This window comes from Rhinolophus sinicus, chromosome 10 (genome assembly GCF_057876585.1).
Source record: "Rhinolophus sinicus isolate RSI-liver-muscle chromosome 10, RSI-T2T, whole genome shotgun sequence".
In the NCBI taxonomy this organism is placed as follows: Eukaryota; Metazoa; Chordata; class Mammalia; order Chiroptera; family Rhinolophidae; genus Rhinolophus; species Rhinolophus sinicus.
In genome coordinates, this window is record NC_142510.1 from 12,683,219 (window position 1) to 12,701,500 (window position 18,282).

Consider the following 18,282-nt stretch of genomic DNA (forward strand, 5'->3'; position numbering starts at 1 on the left):
CTGAGCTCCTGGATGGCTCAGTTGGTTGAAGCGCGTCCTCTCAACCACAAGGTTGCTCGTTCAACTCCCGCAAGGGATGGTGGGCTGCACCCCTGCAACTAACAATGGGAACTGGACCTAGAGCTGAGCTGTGCCCTCCACAACTAAGATTGAAAGGACAACAACTTGACTTGGGGGAAAAAAAAGTCCTGGAAATACACACTGTTCCCCAATAAAGTCTTCTTCCCCTTCCATGCCCCCCAAAAATATTAAAAAACTTTAAAAAGAAAAGTCCATTTGGTGTGTGACTGTGTGTGGTGTGTTAATTTAAATACCCTTTCACCCCTAAATTCTCTAAATATGTTTTACTTAAATTTTATTTTAAAAAAAAGACCTTGTATGATGGAAATAACAGATGCACATTAAAGGGGAAAAAATGAAGAAACGGATGAAGATTAAAAAGCCTCTCAGTCCCACGATCGTAACAAAATTATTCTCTTCATAGGCTTTCCTTCCGGGCGCATTCAGAGGACTGGGGCCACTTGAGTTGTCACACTGTGTGCACAAGTTTTTGCTGGCATCTTTTTGCTCTAAGTGCACGTAAATGTTCTGACCAAATTCTAACAGAGGGCTAAGTGATGCACCCACAGTCAGGGTCCCTGTGCTGCAAAAGCACCTGCTGATGGGAACGTGGGAGAGCAGGGGACCATCAGGGCAGGGCGTTTCAATGGAGAGTCACACCATCCTGCTAACCCCCTTCTCATATCTAGTCCTGGAGGCATCTATCATTGGCCCAGAGGCGGCACCAGCAGCTCCCTGGCTGTCCCTGGCCCAACAGGGTCCCCCAGGGCCCTGGGACTTCCTCCTGAAGGTCTAGCATGGGCGCTGGGCCATTCAGTTACGTGGTGCTTTCTCCCAATCCCAGATCCGACCATATCTTGAGGGGCCTGAGCCTTCTGGCTGTTGGGACCCTCACTGGCAGGCAACTGGAGCTGAGCCATCCCCTTCCGAAATGCCCTGAGCTGCTGGAGAAGCTGACTTTTCCCAGTACAGTCCCTGTGACACAAGAGAAGCAACCTCAGTCAATACCAAGTGCAGGCCAAACCTCCCAACGCTTCGCCACTGAGACAGGACACAAACACACAAAAGCCAAAGTGCTCCCAGAAGCAGGTCCCCTGGTTCTCGAGAGGCTAAATCGATCAGGATGGCAGCCTCTGCCCTTGCTGAGTCACAATGCAAGTCATGATGTTACAGGCTTCTGGGATGGCAGCTGTGTGACTCAACCCCAATTTTTCTTCCCTCTTCCTTCCTATAATGCCTAATCACGGATTGCCTTAGGGGAAAAGTTGTATTGGACTCTGACATTCCCAAGGGTAGGAACTCTAAGCTTTGCAGCTCCAATAATGATGGACATGGCCACAGCATGATTCTAACGGACCCCGAGACCACGGGCGGCCTCTCCACATCAGAGACCTGAGCCTTCTCTGCACTCATGTCTTAAATCACCCAAGCCTTGTATTTCTGGCTAAAACCATCACTTTCCTCCATTCCTATACTTCCTCTTCACTTTCACTGCCATCACTAATTGGGAGCAAGATCAATTGGGGAGCTCTTTTTCAGAAAGAAAATGTACTGATCCCTTCTCAGGGGCAGGATAAGGTGTCCTTAGTGATGTCTGGGGACAGCAGGCCAGGCTGAGACGATGTTGGCCCCAGGGGGCTCCCAAGGGTTCACTCCCCACCTCCCAGACCACCTCCCCCCACCCTCACGTGCTGGCCCTATGGGTACAAGACATAGCGCTGAAAGCACAAATGTTAAGTGTGCCCTGCCGAGGGCTTGTGTGGAAAGCAGACAGGGAGCAGCCCCAGGCTGCAGGAGCCCATGCGGTTACCGTAGCCCTCCTGGGCCCTGCTGGTCTGTCACAGCCACTGTCCCCGCTTCCTCAGCCTCCTCGCTGTCAGAGGAGCTGGAGCTGGAGCTGGGGGAGAGGAAGTGAGGGTTCGCTGGACATGCCCCAGTCCACCCAGCCAGGCCGGGTTCCCACCAGGAACTTAGAGTGCCTGGGGCCTCCCTAGTGACCCAAGGCAGGTGGACAGGCCGGCCAACCCAGAGCTCAGCCAGCTGAAACCAAAGGGCCACTGGGCTTCCTGCCAAGTGGTGGAGGGACGCACCCCAGGGCGATGTACCCCATCTAGATGTTTGCTTAGGCCTCCGCCCGAGCAAGACTGCTGTCTGGCCCTGGCCCTGCAGGGAGAGCCTGCTAATGGAACCAAGTGGGGCCATTGGCCAGGCTCAGCTCCCGGCTAAGAGCACTTCTCAAATGCACGGTACTCCCAGGACTCGCCCACGCCTGAGTCTCTAGGCCAATGTGGCATCTGCCAAGCAGTGGGGTTGCTTCAGGGCTGTCACCGCTCCCCGTACCTTTCCAATGGCCCCTGGTCTGATGGCTCCGCGGGCCTCAGGTCGATGAAGGTGGTGGGAGGCTCCGCCGGGCTCCTTAGCCAACAGTGGCCCAGCTCGGCCTGGAAGCCCAGCTCCGTCAAAGCACATCTGAGATGAACAGAGCAAGGGGGCTGAATCACTTCTCAGTGATTGTAAGTGACCCGTGCTGGGCTCATGGCTGCCACCGACTGAGCTCCCGCTGTCTGTGGGCCTCCAAGGCTGGCCCTATCACTGCATCTGCTCTTTTCTTCTTCAAAACAACCCTCACGATTTAGGTCTGCACCGTCCAATAGAACTTTCCAGGATGATTAAAATGTCCTATATCTGCACTTCCCTCATGGTAGCCATTTGCCACAAGTAGCTATTTAAATGTACATTTAAGCTAAGTTAAATTAATACAATAAAATTAAAAATTCAGTTCCTCAGTTGCACTAGCCACTTTTCAAGGGTTCAGTAGCCACACATAGCCAGTGGCTACGACTGGACAGTGCAGGTCTAGACATTTCTGATGGACAATTTGGGTTGCCAGGAACAGAGGCCACGCCAAATACCTTAAGCAAAAAGGGAATTCATTGGCTCTCAGATTCCTAAAAAGAGTGGAACAACCAAAGTGTGGGAAGGGCAGGATTCAGCTGGGCCTCAAGGGGCCCCAGAGCCCTGTCCCCACTTCTGTCCCCACAGCTTCAGTCTTTTTTACCACAGCTGGCCTTTCTCTGCCCTCCCACCCCTACCCAGAAACACAGAGAGTGTAAATTCCCAGGGAAAGGCTCTGATTGGCCGGGCTGGAGTCAGATGCCCAGGGCTGGCCCAATCAACAGTGACCAGAGGGCCAGAGCCCTACTCCTGGGGAGGCCATGTGGACGGTGAAGGGAGGAGGGTTCCCGTGGGGTGGGGGAAAGAGCAGGTGCTTTGGGGCTTGAGTCCCAGCTCTGCCACCTATGGCCTGGGCAAGTCAACCTCTCTGAGCCTCAGTTTTCCCATCTATAAAATGAAGACAACCGTAGCACCTACCTGATCAGATTCTTGAGATGAAATTAGAAATACAGGTCAAGCGCCCCACCCACAGTAGGCCTAATAAACGCTGCAAAGCCATGGGCCTGGTCTAGAGAGGACAGGGCCATGGCTGGCAAGAAGTCCCACCTGCTCCCAGCCTCTTGCTGCTTGGTGTCCTGGGGCGCATCTGCAGGCACCTTCCAGGCAGAGGAAGAGGCTCTGGACCGCGTGGCACAGAGGCGGGTGAGCCGTTCCATTAGCCTGTCCTGGGCGCTCTGCTTGGCGTGATCTGATGGGAGAGCAGGGGAGACTGCTCAGTAGGGACGCAGTCCCTGGTTGGCCTGACCCCCTCCCCGCACCTCACCCCTGCAATTCCCTCCCTCCCCTCGGCATGGCTGGGAGCGGTATCTTTATGAGTAGGGAGCTGTGTTCGAGCCTCATGAAGTAGGGCTGCCTTCTTAATAACAGTTCATCCTACTTCCTCACCCCCAAGTCTCACTTGTCAGAGGGAACCGTAAGTAACAGTCTGTGTGTTCACTGTTTTAAAAATACCAACGGGATCATCCTCTAGATTTTTTTCGCTGAATACATTATGTCTTTCCACATTAGTGTGTATATAGATTCTGCCATTGAGCTGCGGTGTTCTGAGCTGTCACTGAGTTATCTAGACTCCTACTGAGTACTGAATATGGGTCATTTCCAATTTTCCACAGTTGTAAACCTCGCTGCAACAGGTATGAACATCCCTGAATCCACATCTTACCCACCTGGGTGAGTGTGTGTTAGGACAGAGTTTTTAGACGTGGAATAGCTTAATCAAAGGCTTATATGCTTTTACAATAGAAAACAGGTTCTGCCACATTGCCAGTCCAAAAAGGGGGGTACCAATGACAGCCCCCCACCCCGTCCCACCTTATAGGAGGGGGGGTTTCTCCACATCCTGCTACCAGGGGTTAAATTACAAACAAAGGAAACCCTGTTGAAAATAGCCTGGAGCTGTCAGCCCCAGAGGCAGCTTCACTTGAGAGGCCCTTTTTGGGACAGGCTGGAAGGGGATGAGGCAGCTGTTGTTTTAGATACAGCATTGCCCAGAGCAAGGCCACAAGCACAATGACTGGAAGGCAGTGGAAGCAGGATTGTGCTCAGAAGCACAAAAGGCAGGATTACTTTGCTCCCAGAAAGAAAGAGAGGGAGGCCTGAGAAGGTGGGGAGGAGGAAAAGGTGAGGATAGAAGACAGGAACCATGTCAGGAGGGTTCCCTCTCATGTCCCCAGGGCCTGGTTCACACCCGGCACATGGCAGCTGGTCACATAGATAATGAATGAGGGAGGGAGGGAGGGAATGAGTGAATGAATGAATGAGTGAATGAATGAAGTCTTTCAAGGGCTGGATCTGAATGTTCAGGACAGTGAGGGACGAGCAGCAGGGAGTACATGGTGCGCGGCAGAGCTGACAGTGCCCAGCCCACGGCCCTATTATACTGAGAGGCTCTGGAAGGAGCTGCTTATGTGGATGCACTTAAGCCCTGGCGGTCAAAGTCAGACCTCGGCGCTGGAGGCGGTCAGCTGCCCACCACACTGTTCCAGGTGCTCGACCTCCCGGGTTGTCTTCATGTCCTGCCAGACTCTGAAGGATGTGATCCAAATCCCGCTCTTCAAGGTGCTGAAATGATGAAAGTGGTGATCACCAGGCTGCCGCAGGGTCCGGAGGCACAGCTGCTGTGACCAGCGGAGGCTGCTGTGGGGTAGGAGTCAGGGTTCGCAGAAGGGCTCGCTCACCCACCCTGAGTGGGTTGCAGAATTAACCACCGGGGTCTGCACCTCCATCCTTTGCCTTTTTTGGGACAATACTTGTTTCTGGCACAAAGGCATTGTTTGACCTGGAGGAAATTTAGGGTCATTTTAAAGCTGTTCAGGTTCATGCAGGTTTAAAATATTGGGAGGTTAAAAAGTTTTGCTTTTGTAAGAAACAGGTTGTTCTAGGCTGGTGCTGAAAACTGGAGGACTTACAAGAGAGTGCTATGTGGGCAGAGTGGGTGTATGTAGAGGAGGGAAGCTCGTCAGGAATTAACGTTTCTTACGTATGACCTTGCAGCTCCTTGCAGCCCTGTCGGTGAGTGAAAATACAGGTGTTTAGGGGCAAACAGAAAGAATGGAATTGTTACTGGGAAAATGACATTGAAACCTTGATTCTTGTCTTCTTGAAGGAAAGACTTCAATCAAGAGACAGAATTTTGTGCAGAATAAAACAGCCAGAAATTTATTAGTAAAAGAAAGTGCACTCCGAGATATGGAGTCTGCTGACCCCAGAGAGGGAAGCAGCCTCGCCTTGCATTGCATGAAGGCTTTTATTTCTGTGGGTAGAACTGCCTCCCCTCTCCCTTCTCTTATCTCTCTTTCTTCCCCGGGGTTGCCTAGTTCTCTGGTCTGGCATTTAGCAATGCATTTCTTTGATTTAGGGGCATGTGTAAACACACCCCTTTGATTTAGGGGCATGTGTAAACACATCCCTTTGGGGGGGGGGGTGAAAACCTGGAATCCTGTTGGGCTAGTAAGGTACTAGTGGTGCTGACAAACAGGATTTGTTGATAAGCAGGATTCTCTCTTATCAATACATTTCTTTGATTTAGGAGCATGGGTAAACACACCTCTTTGAGGTATGTGAAAACCTGGAATCCTGCTGGGCAGCTGCAAGGGGGTCTTGACCCAAGTAGGAGCTGCAGCAAGGGGCTTTCTTTTTTTATTTATTTTAGTAAGGGGTTTTCTAAACAGAGCTAAATTTCTCCTCCTGTTCATTTCTGTCTATCTACCCTAATCAGAATTGATAAGAATGGAATTGGTGAAAATGACCTCCATGTACACCTTGACGCCAGTTTTCTCTAAATTGTTAAGAAAATTATCCAGGTGGGGGGTGGGAGATGAGGGCAAGGGGGATCAAATATATGGTGATGGAAGGAGAACTGACTCTGCGTGCTGAAGACACAATGAGATTTATAGATGATGTAATACAGATTTGTACACCTGAAATCTATGTAATTTTACTAACAATTGTCACCCCAATAAATTTTAAAAATAAATAAATAAATAAGAAAAAAAGGAAATTATCCAAAATTTATAAATAAGGCAAAAAAAGAGAATTATATGACCTTTCAAGGTCATGCTGGAGCTTTTCTAACAAAGCCCATCTTTCTAGGGGAGGTTGGTTTGCACAACGGAGGAGGGCCCACCTGTTTTACAACTTTGTAAACCTGAGAAGGTGCAATGGTTTTCTTTTCCATCCAGAAGAGATGATACCCCCACAGGGAATAGTTCTGTGGCCCTGGAGGACGGGGACGGGTTTTGCACTCAATGTAGCAATTTTATCTTGGCTCATTTCTTTTTCCCCAGTGTCTTACAAAATCCTAGTTTCTCATAATCTCTTTGAACCGGTTTTATCATCATGCTGGTTCCCTCATTCATAAGCTAAACCCAACATTAACAGGAGCTCACTACTTGTATGAGAACCGGGGCTTCAACGTTTTGAGAATTTTGCTTTGACAGAGTCTGTTCTCTACCTTATATGCAGTTGTTTGTCTTTATAAACATGCTTGAGATTAGCACTTTTTTTTGTTTGAAGGCTAGCGTCTCCTTGCTGTTCCTTGTTCATGCTAACTACCTGAGGATGGTCTGTCTGCCAGGACTACACAACCACTGAGACAGGTATGACGGGCTGTCTGCTGGTGGAGCGGGGACCATGGGCCTAAGGTCAATGCCGCACACTGAATGTCTGTGCCCCTGCCTACGTTACCTGTTGGAATCCTAACCCGCAATGTGATGGGTTTGCAGGTGGTGCCTTTGGCAGGTGATTAGCTCATAGGGGGAGCCTCATGAATGGAACTTGCACAAGAGCCCTTATAAAAGGGGCCCCACAGAGTCTCCAACCCCTTCCACTGAATAAGGACACAATGAGAGGAGGGTGGGCCCTCACCAGACACTGAATGTGCCAGCACCTTAATCTTGGACTTCCAGCCTCCAGAACTGCGAGAAACGAATTTGTTTTTCAGCCTCCCAGTCTGTGGGATTTTGTTACAGCAGGACCCACTAGTGGGCCAGGTTTCAAGTTGGCCTGGAGAGGACCAGCCAGGGACCACGTGTAGGGCATGTGCCAAGGACCTGAAGGGAAGAGGAACCACCCACCTGGAGGGAGAGCAGGGCCACGCCTTCCCGGGGCCCCTGTGGTGGTGTTCCTGGTCTTGGACGTGCTGCTGCAGCTTCACAGGGCGTCTTCTTCACTGGACTTTGGTCACTGCAGACGGGGTTCCGGGCACCCCAGGTGACTTTATGGAGTAGGTCTCTCTCGATCATCTTCCTTCTCTCTTTCCGGAGGGCTCTCCGGTTTGCAGAGTCTGAGCCCTGCAGAGTCCGGGAGGCAGCACTTGGGGTCTCCGTCCGTAGGTCTCCTTCCTGGGGACAAAGCGTGGCCTCTCCCTGTGGCTCCCAGGGAGGACATGGGCATCTTTTGGTGTTGAAGGACATGCCCCCAAGGTCACCTTCCTGACACGTGGGCGCCTCCTTAGGCGCCCTAAGAAGAGAGCTGCTCTCACCACCGCTCCCCAAGTTCTGGCCAGGGTCCCTTCCTTCCTTTATCCTTGCAGTCCCTTCACCCCAGGCTTCTGCTGCGAACTCCACAGGCACTGCCAGTGGCTGCCAAGAAAACAGGTGTCCTGGGTTAGCAGCCTCAAAAACATCCTTCAGGGAAGGTTTTTTTATTGTGCTAAAATATGTATATAACATACACTTTGCCATGTTAACCATTTGTACATGGATATTCATAATGCTGTGTACCTATCACCACCGTCCATTTGCAAACCTCTTTCATCCCCCAAACAGAAACTCTGTACCTCTCCCTACCCCCAACCCCTGGGAAACTCTAATCTATTTTCCGTCTCTCTGACTTGCCTTTTCTAGATGTTTCCCAGAAGTGGAACCATATACTATCTGTCCTTTTGTGCCCTTTCACTTAGCTCTGTGTTTCCAGGGTTCATCACGTGTCAGTACTTCATTCCTTTTTGTGGAGTGAATAATATTCCACTGTATGGCCAGACCACATTTTGTTTACCCACTTTGTTTGTGGGTGGACACTTTGGTTGCTTCTACCTTTTAGTTGCTGTGAGTCAGCCATACAGTTATTATGGGGGGGACACGATGGAACCCAGGCCCTCTGACTCCAGAGCAAGCTCATGGCTCTACCCCAAAGAGTTGGTACAGACTTTGCCTTCTTGGATTACAAAAAAAAAAGAGTCATCCAGAAGAATTGTAGAAATGAAGAAAACAAAATAAAGTCATCATTCTGCCTGAACTAACCAGGGGTCTTGGCAGCCCTGATTGGGGGTCTTTCAGACATACTTCTAGGCATGGCTGAGTGAGTGGGTGACTTCTGTCCCAGTGATGGGGAGGGGACACGCCCTGGCTCTGTAAGATGACTCTGTGTTAGTGCTAGCACTGAGCACTGAGTAGGGCTGGGGGTCAAGACGAATAGCAGGGGCAAAATCAGACAGAAAATAAGCCCCCGCCCCTGGTCCCACATGTGCTGGGCTCTTGGAGAGTGCTGTGTACCAGGCGGGTAGACATTTGGTGTCTGACCTCCTTGGGTTGTACCTGGAGAAAGGCCTAGGTGTGCAGAGATGCTGGACCAGGGGTTTTAACCTCTGACTCATAGTGCTGTTAAGAGGCCAATGAGAGCCATGGACGCCCGCTGCTATACCCCATTCTGCCCGCAGGGTCCCAGTGTCATGAACCTGCATCCCACAGACCTCAGGAGGAGACTCGGCAGCTGCAGGGACCCAGGCCGCCTCAGGGTCTTCAGCCAGCTCCTCTGACAAGTCTGGAATCAGGGCAGTTTGATTTCGCTGGAAGATGAACAGCTGCTCTTCCCCGCAGTCTGACTGTGGACAGATAAGAAAGCTTGGGAATTACTTAGCCAGGAGGGCTTTGGGCCCTGCCTACCCTTGCTCTGCCCTTCCCCACCCTGCTGCTGGGCAGCACTGTGGAATATTTGTTCTCTCCTACAGGGCCTTGCCCTGCACTGGTGCCCACCACTGATTTAGAAATTGGCTTTCCAGCACCACTTTGTGGAGGTGAAATGGGGCTCCCGGTTCTGCACGGACCTGCGACCCTTCAGACTTTGCATTAACAGGTGCTCAGTTAATGCCTGGTGTTGAATAACTTGGACACCGCCGAGGTGGTAGCTGCAAGAGCAGGGTCCAATCCTCTCCCTCCCCCATGACCTTCAGCCATCATTTAATGACATGGAACCTTGGTTTCTCGCTTCTAGTCACCAGCCCACCTCACAGGGATAGACGGAAGATGACAGCAAATGAAACTGAAGACGTGAAAAGGCACTGGGGTCACATTATTTACTCCCCATTAGCCTCGCCGTGCACTGGAAGCTCCCTGAAGTCCAGGAAGCTCTGCTGCATTCATCTTTGCAGGTGCCCCAGGTAGGGCCCACACCTGATGTGTTACTTCTAAAACCCTTGTCCTTTCTCTAAATGCCCAGCTCCAGCCTATGTGTTTGTCACTCATTACTGAGGAGCTCCTGCCTGACGCATTGCTCAGCTTGCTCTGTCCCTATGGTCACTGTCACGCCTAATTTCCACTACGTGGAGAAGGTAGTACAGCTCATTTAAGCCTGAATTCAGAGTCATTTTTGTGACCCAACATTCTCTTAGTGAGTAGAAACTAGAAACACAATTACCATGATGGTGAGACAAAGGGTTCCTGGTCCTTGAAGAGGCTGAGTAGGCTCCTTAAATGTTTGTTGCATGAATGTATGTGATCAATAACAAAATGACTATGTATTAGACGTTCACCACGTGTCAGGCACTGTGCTCTAATGCTTAATCCTTACAATAATGTACATCACAGCTGGGATTTGAACCTCAGGCAAAGGGGAGCCTCTGTCCTTAATTCTCTTATATGATGTGCTTCTCTGTTTGTTATTGTCCTCCATAGAGCATCCTGGGGTGTTTGCCCAAATGAGAAAAATGCCAGGATATGGATGATTCCGTTAACTGTATTAGCTGAGCACCCGCTCTGGGCCAGGCCAGGCACTTTACATACAGAATCCCAAATTTGTACCGGTAATAACTATCTGTGTTTTGCAGCAAGGAAACTGAGGCTGACCCAGGTGTGGCAAATGCCCACAGGTTACATGCGTGGGGCTGGGGACCCAGGTCTGCTTGATGCTGAAGCCCCTGCTATTCCTGCTCTGCTGCAGTCCTGTTCTCGACCCTGTTGGGCTAGGAGGTACCCAGGACCACCACCGAGAGTGGCTAGCATTTCAGTGCATAGTGATAAGCCCTCAGAGGAATTCTCCAGTCGCAGTCTGGGGTCACTGGTATGGCCGGGCGGATGCTGAGCACCCATAAATGTATTCAGATACTGTGATGAACGCAGAGCTGGTACGCTCCAGAGCTGCTCGTGGGTCAGCATCACATTTGTCATGGGAAGGAAGGGCAGTCAGGGACAAGAATAATGTAGGAAGAAGGTGCTTGCTTACCAAGGAGGAATCAGAGTCCAGAGACGGGAGCTGCTCCCTGACAGCCTCGAGGATGGCATTCCAGGGCCCCATGTGGGAGGCCCAGGGAGAGGGGAGTGAGGGCCCCACATCTTCGTCTTGGGAGGCCATGGGGACCCAGGCTCAGGGGAAGCTTCTCAGTGTGCCATCATTCAAGGAGCCCTGTAGAGGATGCAGGTGAAGAAACAAGGTCCAGACGCCAACGCTCAAGAGCTGGGGGCAGGGTTGCCTTTTCAAAGCATCTACCACCCTGTGGGGTACGAAAACTGACTCACAGACCTCCCACCCAGTTTCCCTTCTGGTTCTGTAGATTCCTGTTACTGAGTACTATGCCTTGCACTGTGTGTGTGTGTGTGTGTGTGTGTGTGTGTGTAGTGAAGTATGGAATCTGCAGATCTATGCATATGATGTATGTATAAAATATAGGTATATGTATTAATATATAATATATGTCCATAGGTACATGATACACAGAATGACACATGTATATGATATAGATACATGTAATATATATATATGTGTATATTCCATATAACATAGATACTATTATCTACATTTTATAGGCTCAGAGAAGTTATATTGTTAGTAAGTGGCAAAGAAAACTTGTAGAGGGGATTTCAAGCCACACTACCCTTTACTGCCCTCTTACAAAGAATAGATTAGAGACATTTTGGAGTTCCCAGGAGACTTTTTTTTTGGAGTCACCACTCAAATTAATCTCTTATACCCAGGCACTGAACCAGCTCCCTTTTTGTATCCCAGAGTCAAAATGGAAAAGGCCTGGCCCCTCAAGAGTCAAGGGGGCTTTAAGAATGTGGGATGATGGTACTTCAGAGCCAAGGCCTGGAGAATCCTTGCAGCCTGAGAGGCAGCGATGCCTATAAAGTGTTAAGAGACCACTCCTGCTACCACTCTGTCAGGGCCCCTATCAGGGTAGCAGCAGAAGGAAGTGGGGGGCTTTTTGCTGCTTCTGTGCTTATGGGAGCAGGGACAGGAGCTTGACGCACCCTGAACTGGGGAAAGCAGGGTGGGGATGCGTCTGGTACATATATGGTGGGATGTTCTCTGGCTTGTAGGGCAGATCAAAGGACAGCAGAATCACGTAGGTGAAGGGCGCTACCAGAGACTCTGATAAGTTATTCAGGGGGACAGGCAATAAGGGAGGGAAAGGCGTTACAGGCTCAGGGAGGAACATGTACAGTGCCTCAGAGGAGTGAAAATTGCCCAACATGTTGGGGGGGAGGTGTCAGTTGCTGGACTATGCAGTGAAAACGGACCAGCTCGTGAAGGGTCCTGAACGCCAAGCTGAGAAGCTGGGCTCATCCAGCAGAGCAGGGTTAAGCCAACTGCTACACGAACCCGCAGATCTAATCTCTGAATCCGGACTCCAGGTCCGTTTCTTGGCTGCAGCCCGTTAGCCCCGCCCCCTGCTCCCTCCTGCCACGGGTGGACGGTTGTTATGACAACTAGACGCCAACCGTCTCCCCGGTCAGGCTTTTACATTCTGAAGCTCAGAAACAGGAATACCCATCGCCCGACCTTCCACGCACCCCCAGCCTATATCCCCCCCCTTCTCGCTCATCTCCTAACATTTATCTTTGCAGCTTCGGCAGGCTCGGCGCCCCTCACCTCAGGCCTCCGCCTCCACCTCCCCTCCTCGCACGGTCCTGACAGGGCTATAAACAGTCTCCAGCGCGTCCTTCCGGTCGCGTTTGCCCCGTTGGGCCACAGGGCAACTACCGAGGCTGTCACCGTCTTGGGACTCCCCTCTCAGCAGAGTCGTACTTTACTGAACTGCCAACCGCTTTCCACACCCCGCCCCCCGCGCCTCTTTCGGGACTTGGCGCGTCCTTCCTATCTTGCAACAGGATTGGTTCCCCTGGCCCGTGAGGGCGGGGCAGGCGAATTCCCCCTGCTTATTGGCTGTCGCGGGTGTCGCACAGCGAGCCGGGCGAGCTGACCGGAAGGTCCGGGTGCGGGACGGGCGAATTCCTCTGCGCCGGGAGCTGCCCCGCGGACCCGCGAGCGTCCCGGCGTGCTCCGCGCCTCCCGCAACCACTTCCGGGGCGGGAGCCGAGCCTCGGGGTTCAGGCGCTTCGGAGGCGGGTGCTGAGGGGGCCCGGGAGGGCGCGGCGTAGATCGGGCCCCGCGGAGCGGAGGTAGCGTGGCGACGGCGGCCGTACGGCGGCTCGGGGCCCGTGGCACAGCGCAGGTAGGCTCCGCAGCGGCCCTGCCCCGCCTGGTGCCGGCACCTGCTGCCACCTGTGCGGCCGGGAGCGGGGAGTCCCAGCCCTGCCTCTTGCTCGTGTTGTGAGTTTCTGTCTCCGAGCTTCCGTTCTGCAGTTGTGGGGCGGGGAGGATAAAGCCACGTGCCGTGTAGAGCTGCTGGGGGGAGGCGTCCCGGGACGTCAGTGCTGTGGGTGCGCGGGTTCCGCCCGAGGGACCCTCCTAGGGCCCGAGAACGCGGGTGGACACCGGCCCCACGGAAGGCCCACGCGCAGGGGACGGGGTGCCCTGGGGCTTTACACATCTCTTCCCTGTGGGCGTGCCGGTCGACCACCAACGTCACTTTTTTTTTTTAAAGTTAAGTTCTTTTGTTTAATTTGAAAGTAATGGATACTTAGTGTTTCACAAATGGACAGAACCAAAAGGGGGAGTAAAATGTAAAGCACCCCATCCCCTGAACTTATCCCGGAGGTGAGTTCTGGAAGCTATATGCAAAAGACGTTTTTACGAGTATACAAATATACTCATGTTATACGGAACAAATACCACATCGTGTAGGGTGAAAAGGAAGTAACGGTGCTTCTGTGGTCCCTTGGCATCCAGCTTCTCTGTAAGCTCCCCGAGCAGGGTCTGGTGCTGCTTGTCCCTCCGCACTCGGCAGGGGCGTCAGACATGTGAGCACCCAGTAAAAGGAGAGAGAACGTGGCCTCCATCCCAGAGGAGACATTGGGAGAAGAGACACACGCACAGGAGGCTGGAGGGGGTTTTGAAAGGGGCTCTGAATTGACACTCAGCTTATCTGGCTTCTTACCAGGCTCTGTGGGCCAGGACTGTTCATTCAGATTCCCACCTGTGAAGTGAGAGCTGCTTGTTCTCAGTCCCTGCCAGTGTGAAAAGCGGGGATCCCAGGAAGCAGGGCTTTGCTCTGAATTTTATTGCCTGCAGGCCCCATCCCATGGACACATACTCTTGCAAAGGGCCTACAGATTTTTTGTTCCCCAAATGGGTGGCTTGTTTGTTGTTTGGCCATCTTGGCTGTCACCTGGAGCTTGGAAGCATTCTTCATAGAGTCGGAGGTCCTAGTGGCATCTGTGAACTGCTATGGTACCTTTAGGCCATCTGAACAGTATGTGGCCTGTCGTTGTTTTCTTTCTCTCTCTTTTCTACGCTTGCTTCCTTGTTCTTTCCCACCCAGGCTAGAATAGGAGACAAATGTCACTCCGTAACCTAAGTGTTCTGCTAGGAAGCTAGGGCCTTGGCCTTGATTGGAGTAGGAGTCCCTGAATAAAGGGTTCTCAAAATCACAGACGCTTCACCCCGGTGCTGTCCTATCTCAGGGAAAGTGTCACTCCACAAATGGATCACAACTGCCCCCCATCTCCCCCACTTTCAAGGATTGCATAGGTAGACTCCTAGTCAGTTAACATTTGCTGGTTTCTGTGCTAGGGGCTCTCAGTGTTTTTCAAAATGTATTTGTCTAAGAAATTTACATGCAATAAAATTCACTCGTTTGGTGTTCAGGTCTATGAGTTTTGATAAATGCATAGAGTCACATCCCCACCAATCAAAATGTAGAACAGGTCCATCACCCCCAAATTCTCTCTTGCTGTCCCTTTGTGGTCACCCCACCCCTAACCCCTGGTACCACTGACCTGTCCTCCAACCCTTTAGTTTTAGCTTCTCTAGAAAGACATATGAATGGAATCATACAGTAGGTAGCCTTTTGAGTCTGGCTTTTAGCACAGTGTGTTTGCGATTGGTTCATGTGTGGCGTGTGTCAGCTGTTCGTTCCTTCTGCTTGTTGCCCAGTAGCATTCCATTTTATGAATGTGCCACTTTGTTTACCCATTCTTCCATGTGTCTTTAACAGCAGCCCTTGGAGATATTATGTCCCCATTAGACAGTGAGGAGCTAGGGATCGCAGGTGTAAGTAGCAGAGCTAAATTTTGATCTAGCTCCAAGTCCAGGGTTCTTCCCCACCATCCCCAAGAGCTGATTTGGTCCACTGACGCAGCCAGCATTTCTTTACTGCCCATCCAGGAGGTTGTCAGGCCTTGAGTTCCTGGAGAATTCCCTTCCTAGAATGTGGGGCCTGAGGATCGATGAGGGAAAATATATGCACTGTAGTCTATGACTCACCATACAGGCTCCTCTTATTCTGTCTGGTGACAAGCTCACAAAGCCACACAGTATTTAATGAAAGAAAGGTGTCCAAGTCAGTCCCAGGAGTCGGCTGCATTGGGGAGCAGTCTGCTAGGATAGAGACATAGCCGCCTACTAATGCAGGTAGGAGTGTGACTCTCCTGTTTCATCCCCTGAAACCACCAGGAAGGGAAGACCTAAGCCCTGGGCCTCACTCCACAGCGATGTCGGAGCTCAGCGATGAAGCCAGTGAACCAGAACTCCTGACCCGCAGCTTGTCCATGTGGCATGGGCTGGGTACGCAGGTCAGCCGGGAGGAGCTGGCCGTCCCCTTGGATCTCCACACAGCTGCTTCCATCGGCCAGTATGAAGTGGTGAAGGAATGTGTGCAGCGGTAAGAGAGCTTGTTAAATGTTCCTTCTTAGATGCTGAGAACCGTCTCAATGGCTTCAGCTCCCACATGGAGACACCAGTAAGCTAAAAGGGACTTGCACGCAGCTGGAGACATTTAGGACACATGGCCTGGATTAACCCTGCCTTTCGGGCAGTTGTCCGTAATGAATTATGCTGAACTCTACTAAGAAAGGCAGTTTTTACTCCTAGGAAGAAAAAGTTGCTTTAAACTTTTTTCATAGGCTTAGAAACATTTCTGCCTTTAACCGGAGTAATTTTATGGTTTTCACTAATTTTAGAAATGCTCAAACAAAAATAAAGCTAGAAAGTGATGCCATGTGGCCCTCTTTGCCTAAGGGTTTATTTTACTCCCTCGTGCCTTCCTCTCCCCTCCAGCTTCTGCCATAGAGGAGGAGGAGGCAGCAGGGTCTGTCTGCCCGTCTGGAGGACTGCCACCTGCACCAACTGCCCACCTACTGGTTTTACTAATTTTATATCTAGATTAAGTCCTCATACAATAGCAGTGGCTCGGCTGTGTCTTGTTTATAGTACCGCATGGTACCTACTGTAACTTTTGGAAAAGAATCCATCTTCTCGCCTCCACCCCCTTATGTCTGCCACACTTGGTGCTTACATTGCCATTTCTCGTCGATAACCCAGAGAAACGATCTATGTCTGTATCTCCTTTCCAGTTCCTGGGGCACCAAAGCCAAGCCTCACTGAAGCCCCAGGTTTCCAGTTCTCAAGTCATAGCCATCACTTATAAATACCTGGCCATTTGGGTGCCAGTGCGCTCTAGTGAGGGATGACCCGTCGTACTCCTGCACCAGGCGGCCTTGGGAACGGGAAGCGGGGTACGCAGGCAGCACACCCCCTCGCAGGGTCACCAAGACCCCAGTTATAACTCTGCTCCTTTGGCATTCTCGGACTTTTAAGCCTTTGGGTGTGCTGATAAAATGCACAGTCCAGAACAGCTCCACAGAGGAGAAGAGGGAAGTATTTGTGTCCTGATTGGGCTGTGGCACTAGCTGAGCCTCTGATTGGGCTGTGGCACTAGCTGAGCCCGAGGCTTGCTCACAGTAAGACAGGCTGAGGACCTGAGGAGTGGGAGGCTTCAGAAAGGGCGATTGGGCTGACGGGAGGTGCGAGGGCCTTAGAGATGCTTGGCTAAGGGTAAGGCTCCTCCCTCCTCATTCGGAATTGACCGCCATCAATGAAGGTCGTGTGCTGAAGATGAACCGGTCTCCAGGCGGCTCTCCCAGCCAGCAGCTGCCACTGCGTTCTGGGGGTCAGGACCTTCTGCAATGGCTGGGTGGGCTTCCCCGAGTCCAGAGATGCTAGTGAATGGAAAGTCAGTGTCTGGTACGGCTTGTGCAAGCCTCCACGAAGCACAGACTGTGGATCGATTGGCAGTTGTTCACTCCACTGGAGGCAAGGACTGTGGAAGAGGAGGGCTGGGAGGTCCGAACTGTGCAGTATGTTTCTGGAAGGGGGTGTTATGTCCATACCCCAACCCCAAGTCTGGGTTGGAAACCCCACTTTTTTTTTTTTCTGTGGGAAACACTTTTCTATAATTGCGATGGAAATCAGAAAGATGGGATTATTTGGTCACAGATTTTCCAAGAATGTTTGTGTAGGGTGAGGTGACAGGAGAAATCAGTTGCAGTGGGACTCTGTTGTCTGAGTCCCTTCCTCTCCCCTCTCCCCGAGCACTAGACAGCAGACTGGTGTGTTGGTGGGAGGTCGGCAGGGCTCCAGGTCAGGGTTTCCTGACCTTGACACTGCTGACAGTCCGCACTGCCCCTGGCCTCCACGCTGGCCTGACGTGTGAGCCACGCCCCACCTGTGAGCCGGCGGGCGTGCCTAGCACTTGTTGCGTTTGTTTAGGAGAGAGCTCGATTTGAATAAGAAGAATGGTGGTGGCTGGACCCCGCTGATGTACGCCTCCTACATTGGACACGACACCATCGTGCACCTGCTCCTCGAGGCAGGAGTGAGTGTGAATGTGCCGACCCCAGAAGGGCAGACTCCACTCATGCTGGCTTCCAGCTGTGGCAACGAGAGCATCGCCTACTTTCTCCTCCAGGTGAGCTAGGACGGGACGCAGGCCCAGAACCCTGTGGGCCCCTTGGCCGCTCTGGCAGAGGTGTGAACCGCTGTAGGCCATGGTGTGTGCGCGTGTGTGATCACTTGGATTGTTTCAGCGTGGGGGCCTGCGGGGCTCCTGCCCCACGCAGGGGAGACGAGGCAGTAACGAGCACTCTGTGTTCTCTTGAAGCAAGGTGCGGAGCTAGAAATGAAGGACATTCAAGGCTGGACAGCCCTCTTCCACTGCACCAGCGCTGGGCATCAGCAGATGGTCAAGTTCCTTTTGGACAGTGGAGCGAATGCCAACGTGAGGTGAGTTCCACTTCTTAAGTGGCCACAGGAGTGGGTGTGGTCACATCTTACTCTGAGGGGGACAGCTTCAGAGGCAGCTACGAGCCAGCGTCAGGGAAGCCCCTGCCTCGGTACGAGAGGCCCGCCCAGGTGCAGAAGGCCTAGGGATAA

At 51.9% G+C, this 18,282-nt stretch overlaps 2 protein-coding genes across 9 annotated transcripts in view; one reads left to right on the forward strand and one right to left on the reverse strand.

Moving 5' to 3' along the window:
* On the reverse strand, positions 1 to 13,068 carry DNAAF8 (dynein axonemal assembly factor 8). 2 transcript variants are annotated; one of them, XM_074322694.2, is made up of 9 exons: positions 12,933 to 13,068; positions 10,954 to 11,133; positions 9,206 to 9,337; positions 7,590 to 8,096; positions 4,959 to 5,076; positions 3,562 to 3,703; positions 2,401 to 2,529; positions 1,871 to 1,957; positions 1 to 1,035 (listed from the first exon to the last, which is right to left on the reverse strand). In XM_074322694.2, the coding sequence occupies exons 2-9, from the start codon at positions 11,080 to 11,082 to the stop codon at positions 765 to 767; spliced, it is 1,515 nt and encodes a 504-aa protein (XP_074178795.2). In that variant the 5' UTR covers positions 11,083 to 11,133; positions 12,933 to 13,068; the 3' UTR covers positions 1 to 764. The 2 variants fall into 2 exon arrangements, with proteins under 2 accessions (XP_074178795.2, XP_019612016.3); XM_019756457.3 differs by lacking the exon at positions 12,933 to 13,068 and adding an exon at positions 12,601 to 12,844.
* Positions 12,930 to 18,282, forward strand: part of ANKS3 (ankyrin repeat and sterile alpha motif domain containing 3) — a 27,258-nt gene continuing 21,905 nt past the window's right edge. For 5 of the 7 annotated variants that reach the window (XM_019756436.3, XM_019756437.3, XM_019756439.3 and 2 more), the window contains exons 1-4: positions 12,956 to 13,183; positions 15,526 to 15,733; positions 17,620 to 17,818; positions 18,011 to 18,132. In XM_019756436.3, the coding sequence (XP_019611995.2) occupies positions 15,564 to 15,733; positions 17,620 to 17,818; positions 18,011 to 18,132 (491 nt within the window). In that variant the 5' untranslated portion in view covers positions 12,956 to 13,183; positions 15,526 to 15,563. Of the gene's footprint in view, positions 13,184 to 15,525; positions 15,734 to 17,619; positions 17,819 to 18,010; positions 18,133 to 18,282 lie in introns of those variants that run through there. The other 2 variants (XM_074322691.2, XM_019756440.3) reach the window with 2 other exon arrangements.

Bases quoted from the DNA above. Each gene is read 5' to 3' on its own strand.
- DNAAF8 (XM_074322694.2), bottom strand. From the start codon at position 11,082: ATGGCCTCCCAAGACGAAGATGTGGGGCCCTCACTCCCCTCTCCCTGG. The intron at 2,530-3,561 runs GTGGGACTTCTT...TGTTCATCTCAG, and splicing joins CAGCAAGAGGCTGGGAGCAG to ATGTGCTTTGACGGAGCTGG. The intron at 1,958-2,400 runs GTACGGGGAGCG...CCTCTCCCCCAG, and splicing joins GACCAGGGGCCATTGGAAAG to CTCCAGCTCCAGCTCCTCTG.